Raw genomic sequence first — 16,618 nt, forward strand, 5'->3', positions numbered from 1 at the left:
TGTTCAATGTATAGAAACATGCTTTTTCTTAAAGTACTTGCTTTAAAAAAAATTCAGAAGGCTGTGCAAGATTCTTCATATCTGTGTCTTATTTTAGAAATTCTGAATGCTGTGGTTGTTATTCTGAGTTATATCGCACTGTCTTGCCTATATGATTGTGTAATATCTACTTAATTGCATGATAATCTTATCTCTTTTTACTGTTAAGCAGGCTGCTGTGTCGCTTAAATCCCTCTTGTCTTAATGAAGTTTGGTCATGTCTTATGTATAACTACATATGAACACAGTGCACATACGTATGGCTAAGTTGCATTAAAATCTTACTTTAAAACTAAGTTGTTACGCAGCTTTGGTAATTGTGAAAATAGGTTTGTTAATAAGCCAAGCCAATTGAATAGAGATGACATAAAAGCTTATGTTAATAATATATGTTCTGATAGTGAATAATATTTCATAGGTGTACTGAAAACTTATTTATAAATCATACATTTTAGAAAATACGTGAATTGAATGAGCTGTAAAATAGCAGTAGAAAAGTAGGTGCTCCTTCAAGATAAAGTTACACTGTAGTAGAGTGTGCTAATTCTACTCCATCTCTCATTGTCTCTCTTATTTCAAGTTGGAAAAAAAAAATAGTAGCTCTTTCAGGAAAATAATTTTTTCGAGTAAAATGAATATTCTGAGGCCTTCAGCAAATACTGATCAAAGTAGATGGAGAAAAACAGGGTTATTAGTAAAGCATACCAGTATGTTTCAAGGAACAGCATGAAATGTATCCCTTGTATAATTTACAAGAGGGATATGGGTTTTTTCCCCTTGATGTTTGTTTGATTCTTCAGTATTCTTACAGATTCTGTAGAAAAACTTTTATTCACACATAGTCTTTGTGACAGTAACTCCCACAATATTCATGTGTTGCTTCTGTGGCTCAACCTGCTGTTGTGTTCCAGGTGGCCCTGATTTTACTGTGAGAAAACCAAAACAGTATATAGCTTGATTGTTGAGTCAGCATAATCTTTACCTTTCTGGATTATTCATTTAATAATTTAAAAATGTTTAAAAACAAAAAAACCCTGCAGGATTCTCTTTACAAAAAATAAAAAGTGAACTATATACTATTGTGAAATTATCTGAATAATTTCATTAATAAAACCATAACAGATTGATCTCCTCATGGGGGATACCACTGGCATGCGTTAAAGTAGTGCTATCAGTGCTTGAGTTGTAAACACTGTAGGATATGTTAAAAACATTGTGATGGTGATTTCATTTAACATTTGATTCCTACATCAGATCTCTTTGGGTTTGAAAAGATTTTTTTTTTCTTGTTATAAACATTGAAATTAAATCCTTGAAAGTGCTTTTTGAAACTTAAAATAACTTTTGTGAATTATTTTTTAAACGGCTGTCAGAGATACTGTCATCGGCCTTTTGACTTTTCTTGGAGAGTGCATGCCAGTTCTTTAGAAGGGATACACAGGTATTGTGGGAATGGAAATTAGTGAGTATGTAGAGCCAAATTTTTAGCGAATACTTTGTCCTTGGAGGTGCTTGTTAGAGCCTCTGTTTCGTACTTCACAATTCTGTGTCCAAAAGTTATTATGCTGGATTAATTCTGGTCAGAATAAAAGTCCCAGCTGGACTTTCAGAGACAAATTAAGAGACAAAGATAAAGTAGTCACCAAGTAGTACTAAATTAAGTAGTTAGTCACCACATCAAGAAAATTTATTAATGAAATTTCAAATGTTGTCCTGAAGTTCCTTTCTGCTATGAGGAATTATCCTCACAGATAAGGGCTCTTTTGATATCTGTGTTTAATACCTGGTTCTTTTTTCCTATTTCCATCCTATTTTTGATCTGTTAATAATTAACAATATTAGCTTTTTAATGTTATTAACATGTTTGCGTTTTTAAGACCTGTAAGCTGCTCTTTCTGAGGCTTGTTTGGGGATGTGTTTTTAGGAAACATCAGAATATATGTTTGTTAATTTTGTCTAAATATTTAGATTATTAATTTTAATACATCAATATGTTATGTATAAACATCTTAGGCTGCCAAACGAGGGATTCTTTCTTCAGTTCGTGGTAGAGGGGTTCATGCAAGAGGTCGGGGTGCATCACGTAGCAGAGGTAGAGGAATACGAGGCCGGGGTAGAGGCAGAGGAGTTCCTGTGCATGCAGTTGTGGATCATCGACCTAGGGCATTAGAAATCTCTGCATTTACAGAAAGTGATAGAGAAGATCTTCTTCCTCATTTTGCGGTATGTGGCAATTTCACTTTTTCTGTTCATTGGATGACATTCTTCTATTGAATGACTTGTTTTCTCTTGATTCAATTGATCTGGAAATACTACTTAGGAATGAATCTTTAACATGATATACCTGTTCATGGAAAAAAAGGATGCATCAGAAAAAGGTGAAACAAAAAGAAATTAAATTACACCGTTGATTCAACTAGTTATAACTATAACTGCATAGCATTTACAAGGTTTGGGTTTTTTCTTAAAAAGAAAGGAAATTTGGAATATAAAGTAATGACTTATAATATTTATTTGTTCAGGATATTTGTAAAATTGTTACAAATTTTTAGGTATAGAAAGCTAAAACAACTGAAGGGATGGTGAGAACAAAGACTGATTCAGTGCCAGATTTTCAGTTACTGAAGTCTGTTTATCTTTATTGAAGTAGCTTAACAAGTGCTTAATGAAAATTTTCCCTGAAAATTTTCAGTGCTTTTGCCTGACTTTCTGAATTTAAGAATTAAGATGAGAATTGTGCAACTATATGCAGATCTTGGCAGGGCAGCCAAAGCTTTCTGTCTATTAATCTCTGTAACCTTAAGAAGTCAAAGCTTTTTCTACTTTTTTTTTCTGTTTTTAGTCTAAAAATTATAAATTAACGTACATAATATTTAGCAATTTTTTATGTGCAAATATAATAAAGTGAGAAATCAACATAAATTTATAAAAACCCGCAATAAAAAAACCACGGCTATTATACTGGGTTTTTTAAGTTGTCGTGTTTCCAGGAGCTATATATATACACATACATAAATGTACATGTATATTTTGTTCCCCTTAAATACACCACACCATACCTATATAGGGGAACAAAAACGGAACCATCATACCCATAAGGGGAACAAAATTACTTTCTGTAGAGAAGAATGACAGACTGAACATTTATACATACCTATATATATGCGTGTGTGCATATTTAAGGGGAACAAAAGTACTTTCTATAGAGATGAATGATGGACTGAACATTCGAGCAATGACTTTACAAATTTTTGGTGTAAAACTATAAGAACATAAAACTTTAAAATGAAGCAATACAATCCACTTGGTGAACCATAGGACGTTTCTAAGTTCAGTTTCAATGATGAATATAAGAAAAACCTTATTTTTAATCTACAGCATGATACTGTGATTTAGTCTGCCTCATGAATATTGCTAAAGTAAATTTTGCTGGTCACCATTCGTATTTTGCTTTTCATCTCTTACTGACTGCAGAGAATATAAAAATGAAGACAGAGAATCTGCCACTGTTAAAAGCTTGCTGTGTGCTGTCAGTTTATGGTCATAAATTTGCTCAGAACTTAGAATTTTCTTATACTTTGGTTTTATTCCAGGGAGTATTAAACTTACTTTCTTTAACAATCAAATATATTAACCGAAAAAAAACTTAGTAATGCCAACAAATACAGTTCTATTCACAGTGTTAGTAGTACAACACTGAGAAAAAATGTTAATTATTTCATTTTGCAGGTTGTGCATTTGCTGTTTTTAAACTTGCTCCAAATTCCATGGAAATGCACTGAGCTGTATTTCTGTTTCTGTGATAGATATCACAACTCTGCACATCAGCAGTGCACTCCACCTGTACAGATATGTTGGGCATTGCAGCTTACAGTGATGGCAGCATTAAAGGTAGCAATACCATAGAGACCATTACAGGAATAGATGGGTCAGGTTCTTAAGATGCTGAAATCAAGTTAAGTTTTGAAACTTTTTCGACAGTCCCTGTGTCTAATAAATCTTTTTGTGGAAGAGTTTCATAATAGACTAATGGAATCATCTCAAGACCCCTTCTTTCTGATCAAGAGAGAAGTATTCAAGCAGAAGAACCTCTTTTTCTGCCATAATTTTACTTCATACCTGTATGTTTACAATCAGGAAATCCAGAGACTGCAGCACTTTTGTGTTTTAGAAATGCAAGTAAAAGTAACTGTATTCCTTGCAAAGACAAGTACTCTGATTGGCGTTAAGGCTGTGAAAGGTACGCTATTCTAATTTTATATGCTTTTTGAGGGCATTCGATTTAGGACAGCATTTTTAGAGGTGGAGAACTATTTCACTAAGCTTTTTTTTTTATTTATTAAAAGCAATATGGTGAAATTGAAGATTGCCAGATAGATGACTCTTCTCTCCATGCGGTGATTACCTTTAAGACAAGAGCAGAAGCTGAAGCTGTGAGTATAGTTTGCTGAAAATACTGTGCTTGTACTTCTATATTTGATTAAATGTAATGCTGCTCATTATTTAAAAACATTTTAAAAGAAGTCTGACACAAAAGTTTAGTTCCAGATTAAACAGATCTGTCAGAACAGCATATTACTGAAATCCTTAGGAAATGAGGATGTTTATAGCATACTTAAGTACAGGATACAAGAGAGAAATTAAGCGAAACACTTGGGAATTGATAGCTGGATGTCTTGGTTTATCTTTATTTAATTGCCAGTTGTTTTCACCTGAAGACTTGGTACCCTCACAGTCCGCCTGAAATTTCAGTGACATCGGATATAGGCTGACGATATATAGGCTACAGAGTGAGCCTGTATGTTTTGTTTGGGATCAATTGGATTTACCTTTGCCTGAAAACTTGTGGCAGTGTAAATGTGATTTTTTTTTTTTCTTTCCCTTTTTTAGGATATTTAGGAATATGCTAGCATAGATATTTAGGAAATTACAGAAGTATAGAATTACAGAAGTAACTTTTAGAGACTAAAATCCAGAGTTGAGATATGTAGTAATTCAGCATCCTTACATATGGATCATTAGGACTTTATACATTTGGCTCAGCGAGACTCCTGCCTTACTCAGTCCATAGTGGAGGCAGTGTGTGAAACTGTGCAATATAACGACCATAGTTGTTCTGCAAATTATTTTGTTTTCTTTAAAATCCTTGCATCACTGTTGGAAAGAAGTATCCTGAAAATAATAGGGACTCCAGAAAGAATGGATTCATATTTACAGTATGGTTGTATGGAAAGATTTCATTTTATATTTGTATTTTGCACAAAGTTTCTATTTTTGCACAAAGTTCATCTTGTTGGGGTTTGCTTGAACACAATTTTCACACCTGGCCAGACTCTTCTCTTTTTGTATGCTTTATCTTGAGACACCAGTGACCTGATTGACAGAAATACTGATATTTACAATGCAAATTAAGCCAATGACAATAGTTTTGAACACTTACAGTATCATTGTGGTTACATATTTTGAGAAACAATTTGATGCATGTGCAACAGATGTTTGACAAAAACATCGAAATTTTGTTTGTGAAACTCTTAGATACAGCAATGATGATCACTAACTGTATGGAGATTGTAATTATTCTGTAAAAAAGGAAGTGTAATTAATGGTACATAGTATATACTGACTGATAGGGAAAACCAGTACTATACGACTATCGAAGGAGCACTGTTCCAAGTGAACAAAAGTTCTGTGGAGAATAATAAACACCTGCTTGCAGATAAAAGCTGTCATAATTAGTATACTCACAAGTGGACTGAATTAAAGTTGGAATTTTAGTTTTGGTGCTTCCTGACATTGGGTACTTCATTTTGCAACTTCATATTCTTTGACGTTGTTGTTTACATGAGAAATATTCTAAGTGTTGAGGTGAACTTTTGCTTCCCTGAAAATAGGTCACCTAGAACAATAATCTGTTTTTATGCACTGTCCAAATAAAGTCTTTACTTCTCCTAGGTGGAATATGATTCACAACAAGGATCTTGACAGTATCTTACTACAGATACTTGTTTATCAGTAAAATACAGTTTTTACTGTTATAAATTGTTTTGCCTAAAAATTGGCATGGAGAATCATTTCAGCCTTAGATAAATTTCATACCCAAGAAGCAGGGAATGGTAGTATTTTGGAACCAAACATAGAAGTGTAGAGATAGGAAGCACTTGAAAAAGAAGGTAGTACAGAGAATGAGGAAGGACATGGGCAGGGGGAGAAGGGAGATATGTTTGGTGGAAAGGTTGAAGTCAACATTATGTACTTCTCTCTTTTTTTTTTTTTTTTTTTTCCTTTTATTTCAAACACACTTCAATGCTTTTGAAAAGCAGTATGTTTTTCCTCAATCACTCTCAAATAGAATAGGTGGAGTTTTCAAGCTGTATTCAAGGTGAAATTCAGAATATGCTCCGGAAAGTGGGGATATTTTAGCTGGGTCAGAGTTCATGATCAATTCGAGTTAGGACATTCTACTTAGCATTAAAACTTTTAATTGTCAAATGAGTTCGTGTCTAATTGCACCTTCATTTTAAATTAAATTTTTATGAAGACTGTTTGATCAAATATAGTAAAATCTGTGTTTTCCTTAAGATATTTTTAGATATTAAATGTATTTCCACTGGAATTTCTGTGTTTACTACTAAAGCAGACTTTAAGACTGGAAATTGGAGAAGTTGTAGAAGGTAATCATTAAAAATCTCTGTTGAGGCCGATTGTGATGTAAATGCAGCTAATATTTTACCTTCTTAAATGAAAATAGGCCTAAGCTTTATGACCATATATGTTCTAGCCTGGAATGAAGAGGAGAATTCCCTATTGTAAAATGTTGCATTTTTATGTAGTAGTAATTTCTTCCAAAGATTACAAGTTGTTTCTGGACCTAAATGTCACGTATAAGTACTTTTAAAAATTCTAGTTGTGTGACATTGTGATGAGACCATGGACAAAAAGCTCCTGAGCTGCATTTTAATAAGCATAGAATCTTTTAAATTTATCATAAATTTATATGTACAGATTTAAAATTTATACCTGGGGACTTTAATATCACACAATTCATGTTCAGATGTCATTGAACATGTAATTGTTTCTACATTTCACATTATGCTGTGCTTTCAGATTGTACTATAAATCTTTTGTGACCATGACGGTTATTTCGGAATGTTGCTAACGCTGATTTATGCTCATTCATGTTACTTTAATTTGAACATACTATTTCCAAAGCAGCCACTTAATGCAGCGGGTACTTAGAAACGCATGAATATCCCATAAGTTAAAAATTTTTACATTTCAATTACAACGGCTTTACAGGAAGTGGAACGTTTTCCAGTAGATTAAGTTGTAATCACAAAGGGGCTTTTTTAGTTGTTCGGGTTTGGTTTTTTTTTAAATATATTAAATCATTTGTATTTGTGGGGTATCTTACTTCTTCCAATAAGTTATGCGTTAACAGTTTTGTGTCCGTCTTTGAAAGGTGAAGAACCCATAAAGATAATATTAAAAACCAGGAACCAGTTGGTTCAGTATGTTACCCACATCACCAAATGCTTTATGGTTTTCAGAGCTTATTTTCTTCTGAATATGTTTTGATCATTTTCCTGAAAGGATGTGTGAATTCCATATGCAGTGAATGAAGTTATTTTGTTTTAACCTATTAATAGTAATCAGTATGAACACATTACAACTTGAATTTTCTTTTGAAAAAGCAGGCTGTTGGTTTATTTCTGGCATTTAAGTATTACTGAAGTTAATTTTTCCCCTGACAAATATATAACTAAAACGTTTAAACTCGTTTTAGGCTGCAATTCATGGATCTCGTTTTAAAGGACAAGAGTTAAAGTTGGCATGGAACAAGCCTGTTGCTAGTATGTCAGCTGTTGAAACAGAAGAAGCTGAACCTGATGAAGAAGAAGTAAGCTTGCTTTTCTTTTTCTTTCATTTTTGTTTTTAAGGTGAAATAATGTAGCTTTTTCAAGAGAAAATGATCTGTTGATTCATACTTCTGTTTTTGAATCTAACTCATATTTTGATATCAGAAAGTGGATTTATCTATAAATACATTTCTTGTTTTCTAGGCTGTTGAAAGTCCAAATATTTCTCCTTGCAGAAATGTTTCATTTGTTACACAACAAAAAACTCTAGAGGATATATCTAGAAAATGGAAGGGGTGGGTTTGAACTTGCGTGAGAGAGATTGAGGATTTCGTCCAAAACATGGGGTTTTGTACCATCTGCTTTAGGCACTAATTTCTTAGAGGATCAAATTTCAGAATCTAATTTCCCTTTATAGAGAGATATGGCTTGGAGGATACAGGTGAAGGAATAATTTAGAGCATTTACTAACTTCATTTAGACATCTGAAGTATCCCTGCTGTGTGTTAGTCTTCATTGTGGTGCATGATTAAAGCCTTATCCAAATAACCTTAATTGGTTAATATAGAAAAAGTGGGGCAACATTTCTTGATGCGTTTAACTCGTTACACTCAAAATACCGATGTTTGTGAATTCTGAAAAATAAATGCCACTTGGAAGAAGTCAAGCAATCTTTTTTTCTAATTCATTTACTGTTAGTTAACTGTATATACATAATTGCCATAGAATAGCTGAAGTAGAAGTACATCTTGACTTACTCGGTGATAGCATTTTGTATGTATCTTTTTCTTCTGATATTTTGGCAGACCTACCATAGAAGCAGCTTCACAAGATTGCTTTGATATAACCAAATTCAGTTAGGGTTTTTTTTACATTTTGTAGTATTCACTTTCTGTTCTTTTTCTGAAGAAAGTCAGTTTGTGTATTTGCTTTCTGTCTCCAAAAATACTAGTTTCTTTTTAGCATGTCAGCCAAAGACAGGTAGAGTAGACTACCTCCACCACTGTGTATTCATATTAGGCATTTGTGCATTCTGACTTACTAAATATTACTTTTCTTGTATATGCAAACCTCAAGCATTGTCAGATAGTAATGAGCTGTGAGTGAAGAAGAGGATTGGGGAATCTTCAGAGACTGGGGAATCTTCAGAGCATCTTAGATATTTTGTCACTTCTCTTCAGGGGATGTATTGCCTGTGAAGACCAACAGCAATGTTTGTTGCTGCAAGGAGTCTACCTTATTGAGAGGTCTCATTGAGTAACTAGTTCACTGAGACTTCTCTATTGTGCATAATGAAGGAAGGGCGTGGAGGGACATGCAAACACTTCAGCAGAGTAAAGGAAGGAAAGTACAGATTCATTGGTAGGTGAACTACAGTGAGATTTATCTTTTAACCCCACCTGAAGACACTGAGTGTAGGAGGGAACCTCTGGGGTATAGGTAGTGGGGGAAAGGGCATGAAGATAGTAACAAGCTACATGCGCTGGTTGCCCTGGCAAAGGGAAAGGACAGATTTACGAAGATCTTGGGCCTAGATGCTTGATGACATCTTGTCAGCTGAGAAGCATTTGTGATAGTGGGTTACATCCATTTTAGGTGATGGTTGTTCTCCTTAACAGGAGTCATCAGGTATGGAAAGAAAACTCAGGGGAAAGACTGCATGAGACTGTTTTCTGTAATGCATAAATTGATGGACTCATCTAAAACTTTCCAGGTTTTCAAAATTTAAGTAAAAAGAGGAAGTAATGGGTTTTTTGTTGTTAAGAAATAATGTCATGATTTGAATGTTCACCGTTATTGTAGATCCCCCCCCCCCCCCCCCCCCCCGACCATTTATTTTTCTAACACTTTTCTTGAGATCTGATTTTGTTCTTTAACTTCTTTTATGTGTCTATGGACTGTTTCTGCAGTCATTCCTTGGCTAATTCTTCTTGTGGAAAATGTATAGGAGTTCATCTTGGATCAAAAACCCTAGCTGTTCATTGCTTTTGTATGCTTGCTGAAATCTTTGCAGTAGCAAATGTGTAATATAAAAATACTAGTTTACCTATATTTTTCTTAATAGTGTTGCTGGATTCTTACTTGGCCCAGTGTTTACAGATTTTTTTATTTAACATGATTGATGTACTTACCTCTGACCCTTTCCCATTTTCAAAAAAAGCCAAATATATGTAGCTCTCCTATCTGCTTTGTATAATGAGATTGGATTTTATTTCAGTTTTCTACAACTGAATTAGTCCTCCTAACCTTCACCAAATTTCTTTACATACAGGATTTCTATTCGATAATCCTTGGGGAATTTTGCATTTAAATGCCATTCTTTCATTCTGTGAGCTTTGTATTGCTACTGGCATTTGGTTAAGTTAGTATTTGAAGTACAATGTTATGATCCCCAGCTCCCGGATGGATGAGTTCAAGAACTTCATGTTCATGTGCTAAAGTTCAACCAATTGCATGACAGAAATTTTACATAGTTTTATTGTTTAAAATTGGGAACTTATGCAGGATTAGATTGGAGGTGGGCTAGGTTCTTAGAGTCAGTGGCCTGAATTTCAGTCATACATTCTTTATACACGCAAAATGTCTTGAGTTTCTGCATGCCTAAAATTCATCATGCTACTTATTTAGTGTCATTGTATAGCAGCTATTGTAAACACATGAAAAAGGTTTCCTTCATTTTTCCATGTCTAAACTACCATTTTAGTTTAGCTAAGGAATACTATGCTAAAGAGGGATAGCAGGCTTAAGAGTTGAGTGAAACTAAGTACCTTGATGTTTAAAAAAAAAAAGAAAAAAGGGAGCTAGGTCATTCAGCAGAGTGACATTATTAATAATGAAACAGGGCTCCTAGTCTGTTTGTGAAAATACGAGGTAGGTCTTTTGGACTTGGATGCTATAGAAAATCTCTGGTGAGTAGCCACTTAATTATGAAAGCACCTGATCTTCCTAGATCCCTTACAGAATCACAGAATCATTTAGGTTGGAAAAGACCTTTAAGGTTTACAGTTGGACTCAATGATCTAACACTACCAAGACCACCACTATACCATGTCCCTAAGCACCTCATCCAGACGTCTTTTAAATACCTCCAGGGATGGCAACTCAACCACTTCCCTGGGAAGCCTGTTCCAATGCTTGATAACCCTTTCAGTGAAGAAAAATTTCCTAATATCCAGTCTAAACCTCCCCTGGTGCAACTTGAGGCCATTTCCTCTTGTCCTGTCACTTGTTACCTGGGAGAAGAGACCGACTCCCACCTCTCTACAGCCTCCTTTCAGGTAGTTGTAGAGAGCGATAAGGTCTCCCCTCAGCCTCCTTTCCTCCAGGCTAAACAACCCCAGCTCCCTCAGCCGCTCCTCATAAGACTTGTGCTCCAGACCCTTCACCAGCTTCGTTGCCCTTCTCTGGACACGCTCCAGCACCTCAATGTCTCTCTTGTAGTGAGGGGCCCAAAACTGAACACAGGATTCGAGGTGCGGCCTCACCAGTGCTGAGTACAGGGGCACGATCACTTCCCTAGTCCTGCTGGCCACACTATTTCTGATACAAGCCAGGATGCCATTGGCTTTCTTGGCCGCCTGGGCACACTGCTGGCTCATATTCAGCCGGCTGTCAACCAAAACATCCACACCTGTTACGTTCCACACCTGGGTGCCTAACAAAAGAGTTGACTCTACTGACTCAACAACAGATGCCTAGGAAGAGTATAAGACATGTAAGTAGAGATAAGCTTTTAATCATCAGTGGTTTGCAGTTCAAGGACCTGCTGAGTCAGAGATGTGGTGTCTTTGTAGTTGAAAGACCTTGATAGGTGTTTATTTTATGAATTTGTCTGGTTTCCTTGGAATCTGAATAGCATCTGTAATGTCCTGCAACAGGGAATGCTACTGTTCAACTATGTCTACCAAGAATAAGTATCTTTATATGGGACCTGCCACCTGCATGTTTAGTTTTGATGTTCTCCTGCTCTTGCATCAAAAAGAAAACCATCATTCTCTCTTCACTTTCTCTGAGACACTTAATATATATGGACTTCTGTTATACTTCCCCTCAGTTATTTTCTCTGCAGGCCAAATAACCCCTTTAGTTGTTCCCCTATATGGAAGTTTTTGCAGGCCTTTTGGTCATCCCTACTGCCACTCAGCCTTGTGCACCTTGGAGTACTGCATTGTGCGCTGCCCAGGACTACTCCTTTTTGACAGCATTGTCATATTTTAGCCTGCTGGACATGTAGACACCAGGGGAAGAGGCTATATCCTCAGAAAGCTTCTGTGTTTTAGTCTGGCTCAGAGTACCCAGGCATACATTGATAGACAGGTCAGGTGTCAACAGAGCTGCTTTTTAAAATGCACTTTCTGTAGGCAAGAGTAATGAAGACAGTAGTTTCTCCCTTTTGTAAAACAGCCTACTGGAAAGAAAGAAGGCTTAGTACTAGGCTTTCTTCAGCCTAGAACCTCACATCTCTCCAGAAGGCTCCCTAACGTCACAAATTAACCTTCATGCCTCCTGTTGAATTTGGGAATTCTGTGGCAAAAAACTAGAATTACTGGGACAAGAAGAATAAGCAAGGAAGACCATAACTGTTACCTGACAGCTGGGAGACTTTGCTAGGGAAAGACATCCTTGTGTTTTCGTACTTTCTCCAGCTAGTGCAGAAATTGCTGTGATAGGTGCAATGGTCAAAAAAGTTCTGAGACAGGGTAGTTTATAAGTACACCCCTGTGTCTATATGTAGACAAAAAAATAAAACAACTTACTGTTTTATCTTTCCTTTTTTTAACTTTGCCTCTCTGAAGCCTGTAACTATCGACCTGAAATGTTCAGGGTTTTGTGAAGTTTATGGAGTTACTATGTTGTTACTGAAAGCAATTGAAAATACACTAATATATTTTGTCTAAATTTCTGTAAATACGTGTCTCCTTGCCCTGATCTTTTAAATCTTTATGTCGGTTTTAAGCTTGATTAAGCTGTCAAAATCAAAATGTCTCAGATTCAACCTTTTTAATACTGTGGAACAGAAATACTATGAAAACAGGCATAGTTATTGTGAACATGCAAAAACTAATAGTATTTTTCAGAATAGCATCTTAAGATTCATGGGAACATTGCAGCTTGGGCATGAATGATATGCCAAAGAATCAGAAGAGCTATTTAAGTGTGAGGCTCATGTTCTGATCATTCTGAAGTCCACTGAAAAGGAAAAAAACATGTTTCATTTGCCATTTATTAGTATATGTGTATAATACATATACATACAGTATACTTTTGTGAAAGCATTACTGTTTACACTTAAAAAATAAATTTGTTCTTTATTAAATCACAAGTGTGAGGGATTTGTATTTTGCCCTTTACATCACAAAATATTAAAGATCAAGAGAGTAAAAAGGTTTTCTCTTGAAGTTTCAGGAAGAATCTTTGGTGGATGACTCGCTGCTTCAAGATGATGATGAAGAGGAGGAGGATAATGAATCTCGTTCATGGAGAAGATGATTCAACTGTTCAGTGACAGTGCTAGAACTGCACCTGTGTTGCATTAGTATTACCTAATGTACTTCTGCATCTTTGTATTAAAAGGAGTTTTGTGATGAAGTTGGATTCAGATATAGACTAAAAAGCAGCTGGTCGGTTATACATTTTGAGAGATTGATGTTTGAGTTACATTTCAGTAAATGATTGCTAAAGACATCATACTAGGAACATATGCAATGTTTTTATTACATAGTTCTACAGAAAGTTACAGAATTCTTTGGGTTCTTTGTAATTTACGGAATTGGTCAAACACAAATGACCAAAAGTTGTTATAACATAGATAATTTTTGTTCTATTCCAAATACGGAATGAAAATTTGCATTTAAAATCTTTGTGAATGTTTTCAGAAATGAATAGATAACAGTACTAAACTGAAGTCTCTAAAGTTATGTATTCATAATATTGCATAGTAGTATGCTTAGGCTTTACTATGTACTAGCCTTTTGTTGGATTTGTGTACGTATTTTACCTATGGGTTTTAATGATAAAGTGTATGACTGCTTTGCATATAAGTCCTTATGACTTTAAGATGTTAAAAAATAAAGAAATGGAATGGTCTTCAAAAAAAAAAAAAGAAAAAAGAAAAAAAAAAAGCAATAACCAAAAAAGCTAAGGCAATGGTCCTTCATAATGAAAAAAAAAAAAAAAAAGAAAAAAAAAAAGAAAGAAAAAAGACCGTTCCAAATGGCAACCCCCACCCCCATATTCACAAAAGGAGCTCTAATCACTATCACTTATACTAAAATAGTATTGAATATTAAAAAAACCCTCAACATAATGATGTTTCATTTACATTAACACACAGATGTACTCTGTTGCATAAAAGCTTTTGGATGTCTTCTGAATTTTAAACTGATTTAAGTCAAATGGTAAATAGAATAATATTCCAACAATAAGGAATTTGTTCTGTATCCGTGCACTGTGCAACTGTAGAAGAAAATTTGATCCCACAAAAATATATGCAGTACTGAAATGTAATTTAGAAAAATACATTAGGTGAAGTGGAATATTTGGTAGGTTTTATTCTAAAAACTTTGACCATGCACACTAATGCATCTTTTTTATTCCTGTGTTTCTATGATTACATTTTTCCATTTCAAAAGTAATACTCAGCAGATACTAAGTTCACACTGTAGTGTATATTCATCATTTAAAAATGTACATACATGAAATGTTAGTAGAGTTCCTACTCCGCAGAAATACTTAATTGCTGCTTTCTAACGGGGCATTCTGTTATGTGAGGTCGGAAGTTTCTCCTCTTCTTAAGAAGGGGGACTGCCTAGTCCTTGGCAGTAAAGGACCTCTTTCAACAGAAAAACTTGTTTTTATTTCCATTTAGTGGCAATCTGCTGGTCTGTTTTCACAAGCAAATCCATTTATTAAGTATTACAGTTGTGGAGTTTATTTTATATCCCCCCATCAACTCATTAATGAGTGCAGCATAAAACCACTATCTCATTTATCAAATAGATGCAGGGGATAGTACTTCAGTTAACAATGTATTTTCTTTAGTCCATGTTTTTGTCTTTTTGGGGGGAGGTGAGGGAGAACTACTAGAAGTCATGTCTCTGCCTTTTTTTTTTTTTTTTTTAAATTCTAAAATAGGAATAGAGGAAAGTAGTAGTAGTAGTATCCCGGAGAGAAGAGCTCCAGCTGTAGAATTTTTGTTCTGTGCATTTCAGTTATTTGAAGGCTTTTTAAGACCTGGATCCTGTTTTGGGTTTTTTTGTGGGTTGTCCCCCCGCCCCCCCCGTCCCTGTGTGTATGCATATCTTGTTGCAAAAATATGCACTTAAAATTTTTGTATAGTCTTAGTTTCACATTGAAATTTCACAATTGACTGCCATGCTTGTTACAGTAAGTTCTAAATCTTGCCATAAGGAATTGTGTTTGGGAAACTGATTTCCTTTTACACTGAATTTCAGGCAAAATAAAATATTTTAAGAACCTTTTTATCCAGTGCTCTGAGTGAGCTGTTCTAGTTCACTGAATTAAATACAAGCTTTTCTACTTTTATTTTTAATAATTTAGTACATCTGAAGGGTGCCAAATTGACAGTCCGGGAGGTGGAAGTTTTTTGTGTGTTGTCTTACAGAACAGGTACGGCACAGGAAAGGACTGTGTGTGCTGCCTTAAGGTGGTTGGTTGTGTGGCATGCTTTCTCTGGTGCTCAAACCTGCCTTTTCACTGCAGTCAATCAACAAAAGCGCATCACAGCTATTAGCGTGTTCTTTACATGGATGCTTCTTACGAATCATCTGAAACTGCTGTATCACGTAATTTTAAAATTAGTATTGCAAGTTTGCGTGCTTGTTTTGAATTCAGCCTGGTAATGCATCCATGCAGGATTCATTTCTTAGTAACTTTGCACCCTAGTCTACCTGTAAGGTGATGAAACCTTTTAAAATTCTTTTTACCATCTTCCTCCCCCAAACTTTCATCAACGAAAGGTGTTGGGGGGGATTCTTACTGGCATGTATTTTGTCCCCTGCTGTTACTTTGTGACACTCTGAATGATTGAAAACCACCTGGAACAGAATGGTTTGATTCAGTTTAAGAAACAAACCCAAACATGTTTGTTTCAGTTAAAACTAATCTGTGATTATATGCCATTCAGCATAAGAGAATGGTGTCCTGGTTGCAATCTAAATGGATTCTGTACGTATTTCTGTCATTATCAAATGACTTTCTTGATTTGATTTCTTTTTGGCTTGCTCTGTCCTTGTATTCCTTGCCTAGCTCTGCTTTCCCCTCCCTTTTTTGCTACTACCTTAGCCAACTCTTGTCTTTTCAGTTCAGTCAGATCCTTTTAGCATAGCCTTCAGTGAAATCTGTTGTCACCTGGAGCAGCATCCTTCCTTGTTTGAATCAACAAACCAAGCGTCCTGCTGACTTTCATTCCCTTCTTTACTTAGTTGATCCTTCTGAATGCATTCCTAAGTGTGCCTCCACTGTGATTAGCTAAATCATTGTATTTTTTTAACAGTTCTGCAAATGGATTTTCCTAGTCTGAAGCACCGACAGCGGGGTTACCTTGGTTTTCACCAGGCAGCTTTTCAAAATTTCTATGGGAAAAAAGGTAAACATTTAAGAAGGTATTTTCTTTTCCAGCTAGATGCTAAAGGGCTTGAATAAGATGTGATCTGACATGTAGTTCAATGACAATATTGTAGTAAACTACATTTGGTTGATCT

General features: G+C 35.3%; 1 protein-coding gene across 9 annotated transcripts in view; it reads left to right on the plus strand.

The window, feature by feature from the left end:
• RBM26 (RNA binding motif protein 26) overlaps positions 1-15,009 on the plus strand; it is a 60,804-nt gene extending 45,795 nt beyond the window's left edge. For 4 of the 9 annotated variants that reach the window (XM_075527052.1, XM_075527027.1, XM_075527019.1 and 1 more), the window contains 4 exons: positions 2,053-2,262; positions 4,386-4,472; positions 7,823-7,936; positions 13,296-15,008. In XM_075527052.1, coding sequence (XP_075383167.1) covers positions 2,053-2,262; positions 4,386-4,472; positions 7,823-7,936; positions 13,296-13,385 — 501 coding nt within the window. In that variant the 3' untranslated portion in view covers positions 13,386-15,008. Of the gene's footprint in view, positions 1-2,052; positions 2,263-4,385; positions 4,473-7,822; positions 7,937-13,295 lie in introns of all 9 variants that reach the window. The other 5 variants (XM_075527001.1, XM_075527061.1, XM_075527070.1 and 2 more) reach the window with 2 other exon arrangements.
• Positions 15,010-16,618: the final 1,609 nt, after the last annotated feature.

The sequence above is a fragment of the Mycteria americana genome, chromosome 1, assembly GCF_035582795.1.
Source record: "Mycteria americana isolate JAX WOST 10 ecotype Jacksonville Zoo and Gardens chromosome 1, USCA_MyAme_1.0, whole genome shotgun sequence".
Lineage (NCBI taxonomy): Eukaryota > Metazoa > Chordata > Aves > Ciconiiformes > Ciconiidae > Mycteria > Mycteria americana.